Below are 18971 nucleotides of genomic sequence, written 5' to 3'. Positions count from 1 at the left end.
GTGATTACTTGGTTGATTAAGTCTTGATTTGAATCTTCACTTCATCTTTGCTTGATCATCTTAAGCTTGTTTCATATGCATTTCATGTTTTTCTGCATACAATGATCATGGTGTATTGTTGTGTTTCAGGAGTTTCATGTTCTTAAGATTCAAGTGCTTCACAGCTTCTAGAATTAGGTGTGAGTGAGTTTTGTTCAACTGTTCCCAACTCACATGTTAAGTCTAGAGTCTGTTTTAGGGTTTTGTCACGGAATAGCCAAAGAGGGAGATTGTAAGGTTGAATTTAATCAACCATTTTATTGGCTTTATTCCGTGCCAAATTTGCTTGTATTTCAGCATTTAGTAACCCTGTATTTAGGTGGGTTTGTTGTAAGGGTAGTGATTGAGATAGAGTGTTGATTGCTCAAGAGTGTGCAAAAAAACAGAGACTCGCGGCTTGTTCTCGGGGGTGGCTCGCGGTTTCAAGCCGCCAGACGCAGCACACGTGCCAAGCATGCCAGAAGGTGAATAGTCATGCTAGCTGGAGCACTACAGGACAAAACAGGACAACTGGCCATACGATTATCTCGCGATTGGATCTCGCGACTTAGTCAAGTTGCGAGGTCAAGCCACGAGCCACCTTTGTTTTGTAAATCCTGACGTTTCACATTCCTCTCTTACTCCAGTATAAATACCCCTTTTACCCACAAATGAAAGAGAGCTTCCAGAGAGAATTTTAAGAGAGAAACCCTAAAGAAAAATAAGATTGATTTACGCACAATCTATACATTAGAGTCTCTTCAAATTCCTCAACTCTCTTCCTCTCCATTGTCAAATCCTTGAGAGGCATTTTACCAAACCTTGTTCTCACCATATTCATCACTATGAGAGGGCTGTTTGGATTTCTGGGAAGCAGTTAGGAAGGAACCTAAAAGTTCAAAAACGTGTATAAACACCCTTGAACGTTTAGACCCCCAAACACAAAATAACCAATTCAAGTTTTATGACAAACAACAAGTGTGCGGAAAATGAACATAAGCTATAAACAGAATTGGAAATCAATCTAAGCTAATTATAAATCACATTCACAGCAGAAAATAAAAGGCAAAGATAAAGGGAAGAGAGATGCAAACACAAGAACAACACACGATGTGTTATCGAAGAGGAAACTGAAGCCCTCGGCGTAAAACCTCTCCGCCGCCCTCCAAGCGGTTAATAATCCACTAGAAAATGTAGTTGGGATACATGAACAGCAATAGACCCTCCAAGCCTAATCTACCCGATGTACCTAAACCCTCCAAGCTTCTTGCTCCAACGAGGTTGCGCCGAACCTTTTTCTTTTCTAGCTTACCGGATTCCGTTACTAGACCATAGCATCCGCCATCCTTGGCATCTACCAATGCTTCCCAAAACTCCAAAAACACTCAACACTCTAAATGGGTGTGGGTAGTGTTTGGATAGAAATCTCCTCTCAATACATATGACAATGAGAGAGGGAATGAGAAGAGACTACAAAGATTTCTCTCTAAGAATGAGTAGCTCTCTCTAATTGGGTGGGTGTTTTGAAGAAACCTCTCTTAGGGTTTTTCTTTCTGAATAGCCACACATATCTTGTGGGAATGAGGGGTATTTATACTGGTGTGAGAATGGAATACGAAGAGTCAGTTTTTCCAAAAACAGGGCTGGCTGGCGACTTAACCTCGCGACTTGACTGAGTCGCGAGTTCAAGTCGCGAGCTAACTTAATGGCCAGTCTGGATTTTTGTCGTGTAGTGCTCCAGGTGGCGTGACTGTTCAGCTCCCCTGCATGCTCTGCACGTGAGCAACTTTTGGCGGCTTGCAAGCCGCGAGCCACCCGCGAGTCCTAGCCGCGAGTCTCTGCTTCACTGCACTGTCTTGAGCATTTCTTCACACTCTCTCACACGCTACCCTTACATGATTCCCACCTAAATACAAGGTTTCTAAGTGCTATATTACAAGCAAATTTGTCATGGAATAAAGCTAACACATGGTTGATTAAATTCAACCTTACAGAACCAATCTACATTGGTTGATGCTACGGTCTAGTAGCGGAATCTGGGAAGCTAGAAAAGAAAAAGGTTCGGCGCAACCTCGTTGGAGCAAGAAGCTTGGAGGGCTTAGGTGCACTGGGTAGATTAGGCTTGGAGGGTCTATTGCTGTCCATGTATCTCAACTATATTTTCTAGTGGATTTTTTACCGCTTGGAGGGCGGTGGAGAGGTTTTACGTCGAGAACTTCGGTTTCCTCTTCGATAACACATCGCATGTTGTATTTGTGTTTGCATCTTCCTTCCCTTTTATCTTTGCCTTTTTATCTGCTGTGGGTTGTGATTTTAATTTGGCTTAGATAGTTTTTCCAATTCCATATTATAGCTTATGTTAATTTTCCGCACACTAGCTGTTTGACATAATGCTTGAATTGGTTAAGTTGTAATTTGGGGGTCTAAACGTTCAAGAGTGTTTATACACATATTTGAACTTTCAACTACCAATAACAGCCATAACAAAATTGGTTTAGCTTATCCTGACAAAGTGATTATCCATTAACCGACTTCAGCTCTTAACAAACGAGTACTAACTTACTCATGTTATTGCTCGTGATGATCATGTGATTTTTTTTTTTTTTTTTTTAAGATAACAAAAGTTAGTTATAGGGTCAATTTGGGGAATATAAAACTTCATTTTTTTTTTGAGAAGAATAAAAACTTAATTAAATTAAAAAAATAATTGAAACGTGTGTTTTTATACAAAATTATATATATATAAAAAAAAAAGTTGGGTTCAAGTTACATTTGGTATAATTCTAAGTAATGTTACACCACGCAATATTTTTTAATTGGATGCAAATTTTAACAAATTTACCGTTAGATTATATTATCTTCGTATATTCTCCATGCTTGCAAAATTTTAAAGTGATTAAAAATTAATAGCTATATCATCAATCAATTCTTTAAGTTCAAGTTTTTGTAATTTAAAATAATACATAAAAGATGAGTTTATAGATCAAATAATAAATAACATCTAATTGTCATGAAATTTAGTATGATTGTTAAGAACATATATAATATATAATTTAATAGTGTGATTTTCAAAATATGAATTCTATAACAAATTATTGAGTGGTATAACATTACTTAGTGTACTTAAACCCAACCAAAAAAAAAAAAAAAAAAAACCAAATCCGAAGGTTGTTTTAGCATTTGGGCCTAAATTAAAATTAAAAGTACTGAAATGTGTTTCTTCCATTCCACAATCCACACCGTCGCATCTCTTTCTCTCCGCGTTATTACCAAACTACAAACTTTCGGTTGCCTTCACATAGCAAAATTTGACATTCTTCTTCCGGAAAAGAACAACTTTCATCTTCCAATCTCGGTAATCTTTTTTTTTTTGCTTTATTTATTTCAAATGTTTTTTTTTAATCTACGGAAATGTTTATTTCGCTTTTGTCTAAATGTTGGTTTCTTTTCTCTTTAATAATTCGTATTTGTCTAAGATCTAATTCTTTTTTTTTTTTTTTTTTGGGGGGGGGGGTGGGGTGGGGGGGCGCGGCGGGGCTGAATTTGAGTTTCAAATTCATTACTTATACAATAGAAGTAGAACATTATTAATTTTGTGCTCTTGATGAATTTGGTTGCCAATTGCTTATATAACAAAGAAATATTCATATTGGAGACATCTGAGTAGTGGGTCTTTGTTTCCTCAGACTCTAATGATGGAATAGTAGAAGATATATTGCATTAATGATTTTGTTAAGAAATGGGTTTTTTATTTTTTTTATTTAAATTATTGATTTTGTTGTGAAATGTGGAATATAATGAAAACATAGCAGTGTGGCAGTTGATTTTTGAGTTAAATTTTTTTCAATTGCTTATAGGTTGTGTTGGCATTGCTCGATTGTCATTTTGGCTGAGACACACAAATGGGTGATTCTCCGGATTTGGATTTGATTAGTGATTTACCTCAAAGCATTATAGAGAGTATTCTCACTCGGCTACCAATAGTAGAGGCAGTAAGGACAAGCATTTTGTCAAGTAAATGGAGGTATAGATGGGCCACACTCACTCATCTTGCATTTGACGAAAAATGTGTTACTTCAACTAACGACCGAACATTTGTCGAGAACAAGCTTATAAACTTTATCACTCGGGCTCTATTTCTCCATCAAGGACCAATTCACAAGTTCCAGCTTTGTACTTCATTCTTGACGAGCTGCCCAGATATAGATCAATGGATACTTTTCCTTTCAAGGAAAGATATCAAAGAATTGGTTCTTGAATTGGATGAAAATGAGTGGATTAGGGTACCTTCATGTCTTTTTAATTGTAAAAAATTAACCCATTTGGAGCTGTCTCGTTGTGAACTAGATCCACCACCTACTTTTAAGGGATTCTCTTTTTTGAAGAGCCTTAAGCTTCACCAAGTTTATGTTGCCTCTGATGCAATTGAAAGTGTTATCATTAGTTGCCCTCTTCTTGAGAGTCTGTCACTATCATACATTGATAGTCTAACGCTTAATATTCGTTCCCCAAATCTCAAATACTTGTGCCTTGAAGGTGAATTCAAAGACATTTGTCTCGAAAATACTCCTCTTCTGATCGCAATGTCTGTTGCCATGTATATGACTGAGGACATTGCTGAACACATGGAACAAAGTTCCAGTTGTAATTTTATCAAGTTTCTTGGTGGTGCACCACATCTTGAGAGGCTCATTGGGCGTATCTACTTCACAAAGGTAACACTATGTTATGTTTTTATTTGTCTAGTGTGTCTTCTGTTACTTTGTTTTGAGTTGGATTTATTATCAGGGACGCTTATAGTTTTTATATGAAACTATCTTAATGATTTCTTATTTCCCGTCTCTAGTACTTGACTGTAGGTGATGACCCAGGAAGACTTCCAATTAAATATATCAATTTGAAGATTATTGAATTATATCAAGTAAGTTTTGAAGATATGAAAGAGATACTTGTTGTTCTTCGCTTGATTACGAACTCTCCTAACTTGAAGGAACTTCAAATCTCGGTAAGCTATGTTGAACGTGTTGAGGCTTTATTTGGTGAATGTCTCAGTATTTGTTTTGTGAAACATTTGTTAATAGTTTTTTATTATGACTAACATGTTTCTATACATTAATTTCTATTAGAGCTCCTTAAACACGCTAACTGCTATGGAAGCAACTGATTTGGATTTTTGGGAGAAAGAATGTCCTTCACATTGCATATTTGGGAGACTTAAAGTTGTAAAGATGACAGAGATGTCTGGCGTACCTCATGAGATGGAATTCATCAAGTTTTTGCTTGAAAATTCTCCAGTGCTTGAGGTAATGAGCATCGCACCTTGTTCATTTGTTACAGAGGGAAGACTGAATATGTTGATTGAGTTGGTGAGGTTTCGGCGGGCTTCTCCTAGAGCAGAAATTCTATTCATCCAGAATTAAACATTGTTTTCTCATGTAATGCTTTGGTTTATCATTCAATCTCTTTTGTTTCAATCCCTTTGGCAGAGTTGCTTCCCAATTACATTTGTGTAACTTTATCATCGAAATAAAAATGTTAATATTATTTAGATCCAATTAAATCATCAGCCATACATTGCATAATTGTTGCTGTTGAAGAGAAAGTTAAATCTAACAGCTCTGAAGATAAATTATACATATTTTTGCCCATACTTATCTTGCAACAAGTGGAACTGTGCAGTGCGCACATCTTTATTTATGTTTCTTTTGTTAGATTCTTTAGAATTTCTATTCTCTGGCCATTAGGCAGCCCTGGGATCTTCAATATCCCCACCTTTAGTTGGTGCATTACTAGGACCACCCAATATTTTGTAAAAGGGAATATCACCCTTGAACAACTTCATTTTGATCTTCTGTAATTAATTTGGACTATAAAAATTAAAAGCCCTGCAATTTGAATCAAGTCAAGACTAGGCAGTCAAAATATTCATGTGACACAGTGTAATTGGGGACAATAATTTGAGTTGATGTGTAATGCCCTTCATGAATTTTTTGGGTTGAAGATGCATTTTGTACCATTTTTTATGCCTTACAGTGTTCAATTAGTGGATGAACCACATCTCGCTATTTTCCAAATCTAGGTTTCACTTTTGAGAATCTGATCTTATCTTTAACAAAAGGTTAAAGGATGATAGATGCCAATTCCTTCACACTTCCAGCCAGCTATCCAATATTAGACCGAACAATCTCGTCATTGTCACTATCAATTTCAATAAAGAATAGTGTGGACCATGAATGCATCCTACATAATTACATGTCTATTCTCTGCAGTAAAGGACTGAGATATTGTACATGTTTTCTTGATTTTATGGAAGTTCTGAAAACAAATCGTGGAAGTTGATATTGGTTTTAGGACAAAGAATAAGCATCACAATTCCAGTGTTAACAGAGTAATGAATCTCTTTCCCGATTCAACATGCTATTAAAACAAACGAAGCTCATCCCAAGAAGATTATTCTTACAACTTCAGGACTCTTAGTATGACATTTATCTGAAAAAATTTCTTCACTCAGCAGAAACCAAAGCACATGTAACACTCACCCAAACGCCTATTTCTTAAATCAGAGTCTGTACAGTCATAAATTAACACAAATCTTTGGGGCTTCAAAATGATTCTAATATACAACAAACTCAGTTCAACTGGGATTTTGGACTCAGATTCTTGTAATCTGATTGTATTACTGATTTTTCCTTTCATAATTTTAACTTCGTTTCCATTTTCACAACCTTGTCACCTGGGTCCAGAGAGCTCCATTGCTTGGGCAAGCAAAGAAGAGTCGTCAGTAAGATCTGAGTATCTCTCTGAAGAGGAGAATTCATTGGCTCTGGACCTGGTTGATTCAGCTCTTTGAGAAGCCTCCCATTTCTCAGCAAGCCCATCTCCTTCGAGCATTCGGACCACTTCAGACATCTTTGGCCTGTGACTTGGAAGGTATTGAGTACATATCAAAGCTACTCGAACCATTTCTTCGAGCTCTATCCGATCATAGTTGTTTTTCAAGTCCTTGTCAACTAGCATATCAAGCTTCTTTTCCTGATGAATTTTCCTCACCTGCAATTATACTGTCATGAATTAGATATATTTTTTACGAAGGCAGATGGAGTTTTAAGTTGACCTTGTAATGTTCACAATGTGTTTGTCTTACCCAGTCAAGCATGGCTCCTTTTTGGTTTGCAGCTTTCCCAAACTCTAGAGCCCTTAGCCCAGATATTAGTTCAAGTAGAAGGATCCCAAAACCAAAAACATCTGTTTTCTCAGAGGACTGGCCTGTTGAGAGATACTCAGGAGCTATGTGCCCCACGGTGCCTCTCACTGCTGTAGTCACATGTGAATCACGGTGATCCAACAGCTTTGCCAGTCCAAAATCTCCTACCACTGCCTCACAGTAGTCGTCAAGCAATATATTTGCAGCTTTCACATCCCTGTGAATTATCTTGGGATCACACTGCTCATGTAAGTATAATAACCCCCTTGCAGCTCCCAAGGCAATTCTTTTCCTTGTACCCCAATCCAAGGCTGGTTTTGCTACAATGAAGAAAAGAAGATAGTGAAACAAAGTTAATATATTAGTGCAGAATTTGCAACTGAATTACGCGTTAACATCTTGCTCTACTTGCTCAGCAAATTGTCCCAAACAAAGGGACGTAGCTATAGTATAATCCTTGGTTAGTCCCCCTTACCTTTGAGACGGGAAGCAACACTCCCATTTGACATGTAAGGGTAAACCAAAAGCCTCTCTGTGCTTGTCATACAAAATCCATAAAGACGGAGGAGATTTCGGTGCACTGCTAGACTGATCATCTCAACTTCTGTTTGAAATTGGATCTCACCCCCAATGGCATTTCCATCTTTGAGTCTCTTCACAGCTACTAGTGTACCATCATGAAGATAACCTTTATAGACATTACCGAAGCCGCCCTTTCCAATCAGGTTCTTGCTGCTGAAATTGTTTGTAGCAATTTGTAGTTCTCTAAACTGAAATTTCTTTAAGTTTCCAAGGCAAAGTTCTTCATGATGTTGTTCTGAAATTTGAGAGAGTCTATTAATCAGAACAAACTCATTTGGTTCTAAGTGCTTTACTAATTTTTCTGAAAAATTTATTTTACTAACCATTAACATCGAAGAATATTTGCTTGTTGTGTCTCTGCCTCCACCAAAGAAGGAAACCAAACCCAAGAATTAATAGGCAGATACAACCTAGGCTTGAACCAAAGGCTAAGGCAATTTTGTGGCTCTTAGTTGTTCCAGAAGGTTGAGAACCTAAAAGAAACAAGGAGAAAAACAGGTCATGATAATTGCAAGAAACTGTTTGTGAGAAACTAAATTTAAATAATATTATCTTAAAGCAGGGGATCATGCATATATAAATTAAAGAAGGTAACTCAATCATGATTTTTTTTTTTTTTTAATTGTAAGTTACACATGCACCCAATGGGTCTTGAACTCAAGACCTCACCCTCCATCTTATTATTATGGGAGGAGGAAGTACCAATTGAGCTATAACTCATTGGTAGGTAACTCCATCATGAACTTAGAACTTAGTCAAACCAGAAATGATTAGTGAGAAAGAAAAAGATGCAATAAAACATAAAGTACAGGGAAACGTGTTTGTATTATAAGTTAAAGGTTTGAATAAATTGAACAAACTTGAAACAAGCGGGAACTCCAATTACTTTGTGAATTGTTCAAGGCAAAATTAGATAATAGTGTTGTCGTTCCAAAACAATCATTTTCTCTTCCGGTGGCGCATATCGAAGGGTTTCCAATAACACTGTGTCAGTCAAAAGATGAGAACATAATTAGACAAAGAAAAAGTTGAATGTTTTGAAGGGGGAAAAAGAACTAGGGAAAAAGAAAAAGAAAAAAAAACCATTTTAGGAGTGACTTACTTAAATGTCTTATTTTGAAACCTTGGTACAGGACCACTTAAATTGTTGTAAGACAGATCCCTAAAACATTAACAATCCATTTAAACATTATTAAGATAAGAAACTAAATAAATTTCAAGAAAAAAATATAATTTTTAGTAATGAAGAAGGGTAAGGTTTGAAGAGAATTACAGAAAAGTAAGCTGGGTCATGGTAGCTAGAGCTGAAGGAATTGGTCCGGACAGACTATTATTGTTTAGCCGCCTGATCAGAATTCAAATCCCAATACCAGTAAGAGACAGTTGAAGCTATGTTACTGACCATTATTTCCAAAACTTCTTATGTAGAAGTCATGTTTAAGGACAAATTTGTTTTTACAATTCGACTTACATGTATTGGAGGCTTTTCAGGTGGGATAGAGTACTGGGAAGTTGTCCGGTGAAAATGTTAGCTGAAAGATCAAGTGTCCGAAGCTTTTGGAGTCTCCCAAGCTCAGAGGGAATTGGTCCTGATATATTGTTATTCTGCAGAAGGCTGCAAAAAAGAGTCCTCTAATAAGATGCTTCATATTCATGCAGAACTTATCATAATACTTTCCTAATATGTTGGTTTTCTTACACAGTCTGGAGATTGGTCAAGTTGCTGATGCTTGGTGACAGAGAACCGGAAAAGTTCCCGCTTGGAATTCCTCTGCAGCAAAACCATTTCAACTAAATCACACATAATATTTTGTTTTAGATTTTATAGCAGGAAGAATTTCCATTTTCTTGGTTTGATATGTATATATATTTCTACTTACAGGCTAATGACAAAACCATCAGGAGAACAAGTGATCATAGCCCAGCTACATGGATCCACGGCATTCTCATCCCAATTCTCAAGAACATTATGAGGATCAGTCAGAAGAGCTTGAATGCTTATCAAAGCTTGCACTACAAGGTTTATAAGAAATATTAAAAAAAAAAAAAAAAAAACCATACAATCTCACACTGATGTAAATATTAAGCAAACATCCAAAGCTTTAAAGCACCATGAGGAGGAGTTTCAGTTACCTTCATAGTTGACACCTTTGGAAGAAAGCAAACCAGTTGCTGAGCTCCATAAGCATAACAAAGCTACACAGCACAAAATAACCTCCGCTCTCTTTTCCATTGAATTGAAAGTTCAAAGACTAGGAGCCCAGATGCCAAAATCAGCTTTTCTTTCTTTCTTTCTTTTTTTTTTTTTAAATTTTTATGAAAGCAATCAAGTAAAAAGCTGGTAGGAGTAGTTTGAAGTTTGAAAAATTAAGCACAACCAATCTTCAACTGGTTTTGTTTTTGTTGCATGTAATATTCACATCAGAAGCTAACCAACACAACTGCTTACGCTTCTCATAGTACTGCAAGCCACTTAGTTACACCCAAAATCAGAGAGGTTTGGTAATGTGAAGAGTAAAGAGAACTAATATGCGTGCCACTGGTTCAGCAAAGAAAAGAATATATAAAAGCTAAGAGCCACATTAGGCAAATCTAGATGAACGCAAAAGATGATTGGTAAAAGAAAAGACCTTCAATCATGCATTATTTTTAATGAAAAAGAAAAAGGCACTAGGGAATTTTCTATTCACCATTGTCTTAATTTAAAAAGTAGAGCAAAATTTAAGTATTAACTATTAAGCACTCACAAATTTATGTTAAAACCACTTAATAAAAACAATTACTTTGTGAGGTCAAACAGTAAAGAGTTTTTGCTGTCAGCCAGACCCAGATAGAGAGAGTTTAAAACTTGTGTTGGGATTGCTTTGTTTTGCTAAGCTTCTACTGTGGCCACTGAGAATCCAACATTCCCTGAGTTTGCCCATTTTATTAAGTGCCAAATTCCATATTCCTTTCTGTTTTTATTTTGGTTTCTATTAAGTTTTGAGAATCTCGAGGAATTGGGTTGGGATTGGTGATCTAATTGGTACCCGTGAGATCTTTCTACTATGCCAATTATTTTGATTTATTTCTCACAAATTTTATATATATAACAATTTTGTCCTTATCCCCAGAAAATAATTATAAAAAAAAAAAAAGTTTTGTCACCACACCATTGTCACAACTACAACTTCATCAATTGGTGAGCTGCAAATGTGAATAATCACTTTCACACTAGCCTTTTATTTTCTTCACCGATCATGATCGACTAATTTAGAGTTGTGATATAAAAGGGCATAGATAGTTAATACAATAATTATAGGAGTGTAACTCTTTTTTTGTTACAACTCTAATGTAATAAATTGTAAATAAATGTCCATCACTTTCATATGAACTAACTACTTTTTAAACAATCACTCATAATTTACTCATCAAAATTGTGGTAAAATTGTAGTTAAAAAAAGATTATGGTCCAGTTTCTTAAAAAAAAGAAAAAAAGAAAAAAAGAAAAAGGAAGATTGTAGTCCTCAAATTTTTCTAGATAATATTTCTCCAACAATAATCTTAGTTTTTTTTTTTTTTTTTTGGGGCTTGAAAACAATAATCTTATTTGGGTTTGCTTTATTGATTCTAAAACACTCGCACTGTCTCCACATTCGACAGACAGTCCATCCAATAAACAATCAAAAGCAGCAAACTTTAAAAAGCAAAAGCTGCACTCTCTCTCAGTCGCTGTCGCTGTCGTCTATATCTATATATAAAATATGTACAATATGTTCGTAGTATATATATTTGTGGGTCCTAAATACATTTATTGCCATCTGATGAAGAACAGAGGGTAAAGCTTTATTCTACAAGACAGAGTTATCGTGTGCATGTGTTACACCAAATTGGAGTCTTGGGTCCCACTCTATCAAACTACTAATTTATGCACCCCCTGATTACAGCTTATGTAAATTGTACATAGGTGCACGTGCAATGTAGACCCCACAATTTCCGTTGACTTGATGTTTCAAACGTTTCTTTGGACCGATTGCCGACTGCTTTTTCCATGATCATCAATGAAATTAAAAGTTAATCGGAATCGGATGGACGTTGTTTATGACCAGAAAATTAAAAAAAAAAAAAAAAATTTATTAAGGTTGGATTAGCACTTAATAAAGCTATATTAACTTTAAGAATATTTGTCTTCACATCCAAAAAAATTAAGAATAATTTAGGTATGTGTTTGGTTCATTGAGCAGGTTTTTGGCCACCGGAAGGGATTTTTCACAGTGGCTCCATTTGATACTAACTCCAAAGGCAATAAGAGGTAAAACTTTGCACAAAACTCTGATTTTCTTCACTAGTTACCTGATAGGTCGACATTAGGTTTACATGCTTTCTATTTTATTATTTATTTATTTATTTATTTTTTCTTAGAAAGAAAAGGAATCACATATGTTGTCATTGCCTCCGCTCCACTTTTTAATGAGGTTTGCCATTACTCGAATTCACAACTTTAAAATTCGCAGGTGTGATAAAGTGTATATATTAGTACTTTTGTTTTTTTTTTTAGAAAGTTTTAACTTATGACATCTACTCTTGATGATAACTATTTATCATCCGACCAAGACACTAATCGATTTTTGTTGTAGGCGGAGATTGAACTACAGGCCTCTTATTCAACCATCAAAGACTTTACCAATTGAGCTAACTAGAACCCACTACATACTAGTACTTAAATCTTGTGAAATAAGTATAATTTTTATTTATCTATCCTATTTATAGGTTGTGTTTATAAATATCCAAATTTTTATCGAAGTTCCATTTATTTCGATGTTTAATTGAAAATATATTCAATAAAAATAACATTCTTTAATTGGTTGAAATTTTGAAAGTGATCCACAAAAACATTTTGCCCTTTTGGTTTATAGTGGAAATCATTAATATTACATGTAAGTGGGATAATGATGATCGAAATAGCAAGGGCCAAAGTGGTGTGGTGATCAGGATACTAATAGGAATGACCGTGGAGGTGCCAATGACTGACAAAGATGTAGTAGTGACGGAGGTGTGGCGGCAATGGTGGAAACGGTGGTTGTTACAATAGTGATAATAGTGGTGGAAATGACATGGAGGTGGTAGAAGTACTAAGGAATTTAGGGGATGAGGCATGGGAGAATGAAGGAAAACATTTTTAACTTTAAAGGTAAAAACCTTTTCCGCTTCTTTTAGGTTGTATCCGTTTATTTTGAAAAATGATTTCCGTTAACCAAGATTTTCTATAGGTAATAAACACTAGAAAATGCGAAATTTTTTAAGGGAAATGTCTTTAGCCAAAACAAACAGAGGGTTGTAGGACCTGTACTTATACAAAGAGAATATTTTCAAACTCTATATATATATATATAAAAAAAAAAAAAAAAAAAAAAAAAAAAAAAAAAAAAACTTATATTAAGCTGGTGAATGTTAGCTAGAAAGGGAGAAACGAGGAACAACAACAAAGATGTTAGTGAAGAGAGACAAAGGGAATACTTATAGGATTTGGAAAATTTAGTGAAGAAACATGACTAAAAATTTGAAAAGGAGAAAAAAATAATTTAAAAACTAGTTTTTTTCCTAGAAAATATATATCCAAAATTTGAAAGAAAAATACATCTTTTAAGAGTTTTAATATTTGAGAAATGGAAAAATACATCTTTTAACACGTACGTGGTGTGATGAATATAAGTATTTAAAGAATTTGAAAAGGTAGTTCAGGGGACATTCTCTTCTCATCATATTATAAGGGGTGAATACTACACCACAAAAGGGAAAAATGGACATTTGCCCATAATTTACAAACTATGCAGCAAAATGCTCATACTTTGAAACTATGCCCCTGTTTTTGAAACTCGATTGTGTAAAACTCGATATCCTCAAAATTGAGTTATATATATATATATATATATGTATATATATATTTTTTTTAAGTGGAACTTGAATTAGCAATGTCAAGTTTCACTTAAATTTTCAAAAAAATTTGTTGAGGACTCTTTTTTCAGCCCACGTGGCATATTCAGCTGCAACCCATGTCACTCAACATATTATTGATTTTTTGAGTAAATTTATTTAAAACTCAAAATAAGCTTATATCTCATGGATTAGGCTCACATGACCTGTGAGATCCTTACTTTAAGAGGCGGATTCATGTCCCACATTTCCTTTTCATCAATTGGGATCATAACCCAAGATATCATCAACATCAACATATGGATTGGGCTCACACAATGAATCAAAGCTCATGGCCCATATTACCTCTCTTACACTCATGGCAAGCGGCTTCTTCAACAAGAGCCCATATTTACACAAAATGACAACAAAACCCGAGGTACGTCATCTCATTTTCGGCTTATGATCTAAGCTCATAAGTCTCTTTGGGGAAACTTTGAGAGTCGTGGTTTGGAGGGCCAAGAGGTATGTTTAGTAAAGTTCTAGCGGTTTAAAGTTGATAAAAGAGACATGTTGCTTGGCGTGTCTTCTCCAACTCCCTGAACTCTAACGAGGTCGTGTGTAGCGGGTAACGTATGGTAAACATCATTTATCACATAATACTTAAAATGATAAGACTCCCCATTGCTTTTTTCCTAAAACTTAACATTCATCATATAACAAATACTCAATATCTCCAGCCATCTAAATGTTGAGAAAATAACTGTTTATTCAATCCCCAACTGTTGCTATACAAATTTAGAAATTTCATTATATTATTCTACATAAACTACATTACTACTTTTAGCTAAATTCCAACTCAAACGCATGGCCTAATATGATTGGCTATCTCCAAATATATAAAATATTCATGATATCTCTAATACGCAGCTGCTGTCAGCCATAATCAAACCATATATTTCTCTACTAGCTGCTAGAGCAGAGTATTAAATACTCTTCTTACTCACCAAGATTAAATCACAACACAATGAGACCTTAACTAGATCTCTAAAGCTTCATTAACTTTCAACCAATCATTCTATTACTTGCTAAAAATGTGTTGTAATGGAACCTTGGACCAAAAACACAAACACCCGAAAAAGGAAACATTTCTAGCTGAACCCTAGCAGTGTATTCAGCACTTGAAACTTGGCTGTAAGTGATATCATCAGCCATTTTATGTTGAAATCCTAGCAACCAGCTGCTATATCCAAAATAGCAAGATACCCTTGAAAGAGATTTTACCATTTTTCAGCCAAATCCATAAAATGACCTCTTCAGCAGTCTGAAATCACCCAGCTGACCTCATCTACTTCTGCCCAAAGAAACAACTGTCTTATAACAGCTGTCTCATGATAGTTGTCCCAGTTTTTCCTGACAGCTGGGACAGCTTTTTCAGAACAGATGTAACAGCTAACCCAGTAGCCTGAGCATTACTGATTTTTCCACATTTGGCTAAAATCAAAACCAACTAAAGAAACTACATTTCTCTTGCTAAAATACCTTCCTTTTTTGCTACGTTTTCCCCAGTAGCTCTTACCTAAAATAACAAGAATACCTTAAAGTTCAACATACCATTTTTGGCCAAATCTTAAGATGGATTTCTGAAAATTCATTACTAGTTGGGGCAGATTTTGGCTAATATTCTTTGCTAAAATACCCCCTTAAACTTAGCTCGAAAGGGGACCATTCATCAACACCTCAAAGGGGGACACTAATGGAGGAGAACTCTCTCATAAACTTCCCTACTCTTTCTCCTTCTAATTATCTTCTTAAGCTCTTAATAAAGTACTGAGCTTCTGGGTTTTTAGTTCCCAAGTTAGAAACTAAACTCTCCAGTCCTTAACCCATAAATGCCCTTCATAAGCCCTTATACATCCTTTAGCTGAAAATCCCAGCAGCTTTGCTAAACACACTACAACACTATTACTCTCTTATACTCATTATCTCACTCTCCATATTTTGAAAATACATATATCTTGCTGTCCATATCTCTAAACATCTCTTTCTTCACTTCTCTTATACAATCTTATACACACTTACTACACCATTACATATAACACACCACAACTCTTCTAAGCTCTACTCTCATACTCTCTCACTCTGAAATCTTACTGTTTCACTGCCCATAAACACATCTCTATACTTTTTTCTTACAAAATCTTTCCTCTTGGAAAGCAATTTCTACTACTCCAGCAAAAGATCCCAACAGTAAATCCCAACAACATGGCTAAACACACTACAACACTATTACTCCTTTTATACTCATTCTCTCACTCTCCATATTCAGAAAATACACCTATCTTACTGCTCCTATCTCCAAATACCTAAACATATCTCCATACTCTTCTCTTACAAGATCTTTCCTCTTGGAAAGCCATCTTTATAACTTCTCCAGCTGTTATAATCTCACAATTTTACTATCTTTAACCTCCATATCTCTCATACTTCCATATATCATACATATCATAAATACTATATCCCACAAAACATCTATATCTTTTACCATCTCTACACTTTTCAAGAGATATCAAATACTTATACTAAAAGCCCTTCTCATAGAAGGCATGAACTTCTATTACTAAAGCCCTTCTTCTAGAAGACACCAAGATCTTATATCAAAACCCTTCTCTTAGAAGGCACAACTACTTCTTACAAAAGCCCTTCCCTTAGAAGGCACAAATTACATCTTACAAAAGCCCTTCCTATGGAAGGCAACACTATTCATAACTTTACAACAATTAAAAGAGCATTGTCAAAGGGGAAACTCATTTAAGTCCATGATAAGAGGACAAGCTTAACCAGCCCTTACACACAGCTGAACATACTCTCTCTCTCTCTCTCTCTCTTTCTCTCTCTCCAGTTGCACCAATTTTTCCCCTTCAATCACGAAGTTATCATTGCAAACTGTCTCTCTACTGCTGGAGTCATACTGCTGGAATCATATTAACTAACTGATGCTGCACAGCTGGGGCTGCAAACCATCAGAGATAAGTGACTTTGCTTCCTTATTTTTAAATTTACATCATCGAGTACATAATTACTTCAAATTTAAATACATATTACTTTATTCCCACTACTATTACAATTATTAACCAAGACTTAAACTCATTGAAATGCATGATAAGAGGGGGTAAGCTTAACTAGCCTCTACCACTGGCATTCTACTGGAATCCTATCAACTCACTGATGCTACACAGTTGGAGTTATAAACCATACAAAGATAAGTGACTTTACTTCCATATCTTTAAATTTACATCATTGAGTACATGATTACTTTACCTTTAAATAAATACTACTTTGTTTCAACTGTTGTTACAACTACTAATGAAAACTATCATATCAAACGCATATTGTATATTTATTTGACTATTATCATGATTCTTAGACTTTGGCTTTAATGATTTTGTAGGCTTAAAAATATGCCGGTAGCCATTCGACCACGTGGCCCAATGTTAAGTTCCGAATGTAACTCTCCGAACAAAACCTAGGCCTAGTAAGGTCATCCCTCCAATGGACCACAAATGGCTGGGCAACCAAAAAAGGCCCCAAACAAAATTTAAGTGGCAAAATATGCATAGAACTCGACATTGTTAATGTTGAGTTCCACTTGTAATTCGATTTTATTAAAATTGAATTTCAAAAACTGAAGCATTTTGCTAAGTTGTTTCAAAATAGAGGCATTTTGCTGCATAGTTTGTAAATTAGGGGCAAATGCCCATTTTCCCCCACCACAAAGGCATGGAAGTTTTGAGGGGTTTAACATTTCTCTCCTCCCTTTAAGTAATAATTCATTATTTTAGAAATCGAGTAATGTGTTGCTCACTCTCCTCATATAATAATAAATTATATTAATGAAATTCATGATGGGATCCAATATTCATATATAAAAAAAAAACTATATTATTGTACTTAATAAATACTTAATAATTTTTCCTTTGCCAGACCCCCTCTATTTCTTCTTGTGCATATATTGTGGTATATTTGCCTCTCTTTACTACCATAACCATGGTTGTTAAAATTGCGATTTGGATCGTAGGATCACATGATTTTACGATTTCATTTCACCAAAACGTTTAGAATCGCACTAGGATTGTAAAAATGATAGGATCGTATGTAGGATCGTGTAGGATCGTAGAATCGTATAGGATCCTAATGATTCTACTGATCCTACCAAAACATCAGTTTTTGGTTTTTGGGTTTTTTTATTTTTTATTTTATTTTATTTTTTATTTTTTATTTTTTAAAGGGATAAATTTTGGTTTTGATGAAGCTTCAAGGGTTTTTATTTTTCTATGTTGTGATGGTATGACTTTTTATTCTATTTTTTTTTTTTTAAATTATGTCAACCTAAGCAAATGTTTTGTAGTTTTTAGTTCACTTGTAATAAAAATGAAGGAATACTTCATCATTTCTAAATGAAGAATTTATATTGGCTTTGCTACATTTTAAACTATAATGTTGCTAAATTTGTTTAATCAATATACTAATTTGTATTATAATATTACTAAAATATTTTTCTTATATATAATTTTATTAGTATGTTTGTATTTGTATATTGATTGATTGATTTTTTTGAGCATGCTCTATAATTGTTGCTGAGTGGTATAACTTAAATAGTTGAGTGTGAAGTTGTACCTTGATCTCTTTTGCAGCTCTAGTATACAAATATACAATGTCTACATAGATGAAGAAATGAATGATAATGATTGAAACGATGGTCATATGAAACCTAAAATGAGAATAATTAAATGATCACTTTATCTTAATATTAATCTTGCTTTTGGATTTCATATTTTAGTTTGCTAGTTTCCAATTGATAACTATTTTTGGATTTTAAACTTGGAACTTGGAATATATTTCCATATGTGTTCATAAATATTTTGGTATTTGGTTGCTAATTAAACATTTATTGAACTTTTTAGACACACTGGGTCAAAACTTAGATATATTTGTTTCGTTAGTATAGATGTAGTGATGTATGACATGCAAATTACATTATATAATGCAAATCTTTGGTTTTTTTTTTTTTAATGGATAAATTCAAAATTTACATGATTATTTAACATACAAAGTCATTATCAATGTGTTTTTTGCTTTAATATGAAAATATGTAGGATCTTACGATCCATAATCTGATCTTATGAGCCACGATCCCACCTACCTTTCACAATCTTACGTAAAATCCTGATTTTGATAACATTGATCATAACTCAAAGTGGGTGAGTTCTACTTG

At 34.7% G+C, this 18971-nt stretch overlaps 2 protein-coding genes across 3 annotated transcripts; one reads left to right on the top strand and one right to left on the bottom strand.

Annotated features, from left to right (window-relative positions):
- Positions 1-3185: 3185 nt before the first annotated feature.
- LOC115981959 (F-box/FBD/LRR-repeat protein At1g13570) lies at positions 3186-5496 on the top strand. 2 transcript variants are annotated; one of them, XM_031104406.1, is made up of 4 exons: positions 3186-3373; positions 3876-4733; positions 4865-5023; positions 5145-5496. In XM_031104406.1, exons 2-4 carry the CDS (start codon positions 3921-3923, stop codon positions 5436-5438), a joined length of 1266 nt encoding a protein of 421 aa, XP_030960266.1. In that variant the 5' UTR covers positions 3186-3373; positions 3876-3920; the 3' UTR covers positions 5439-5496. The 2 variants fall into 2 exon arrangements, with proteins under 2 accessions (XP_030960266.1, XP_030960267.1); XM_031104407.1 differs by lacking the exon at positions 5145-5496 and having other exon boundaries at positions 4878-5003.
- Positions 5497-6398: 902 nt separating this feature from the next.
- LOC115981958 (protein NSP-INTERACTING KINASE 2-like) lies at positions 6399-10703 on the bottom strand. The gene is made up of 11 exons (XM_031104405.1): positions 9938-10703; positions 9685-9817; positions 9504-9575; positions 9276-9419; positions 9078-9149; positions 8907-8966; positions 8691-8788; positions 8128-8277; positions 7698-8039; positions 7163-7542; positions 6399-7068 (listed from the first exon to the last, which is right to left on the bottom strand). Exons 1-11 carry the CDS (start codon positions 10035-10037, stop codon positions 6748-6750), a joined length of 1872 nt encoding a protein of 623 aa, XP_030960265.1. The 5' UTR covers positions 10038-10703; the 3' UTR covers positions 6399-6747.
- Between the last annotated feature and the right edge of the window lie 8268 nt (positions 10704-18971).

Source organism: Quercus lobata, chromosome 3 (genome assembly GCF_001633185.2).
Source record: "Quercus lobata isolate SW786 chromosome 3, ValleyOak3.0 Primary Assembly, whole genome shotgun sequence".
Taxonomy (NCBI): Eukaryota; Viridiplantae; Streptophyta; class Magnoliopsida; order Fagales; family Fagaceae; genus Quercus; species Quercus lobata.
The sequence above is the reverse complement of the archived record's forward strand: the minus strand, read 5'-3'. Positions and strand labels throughout refer to the sequence as shown.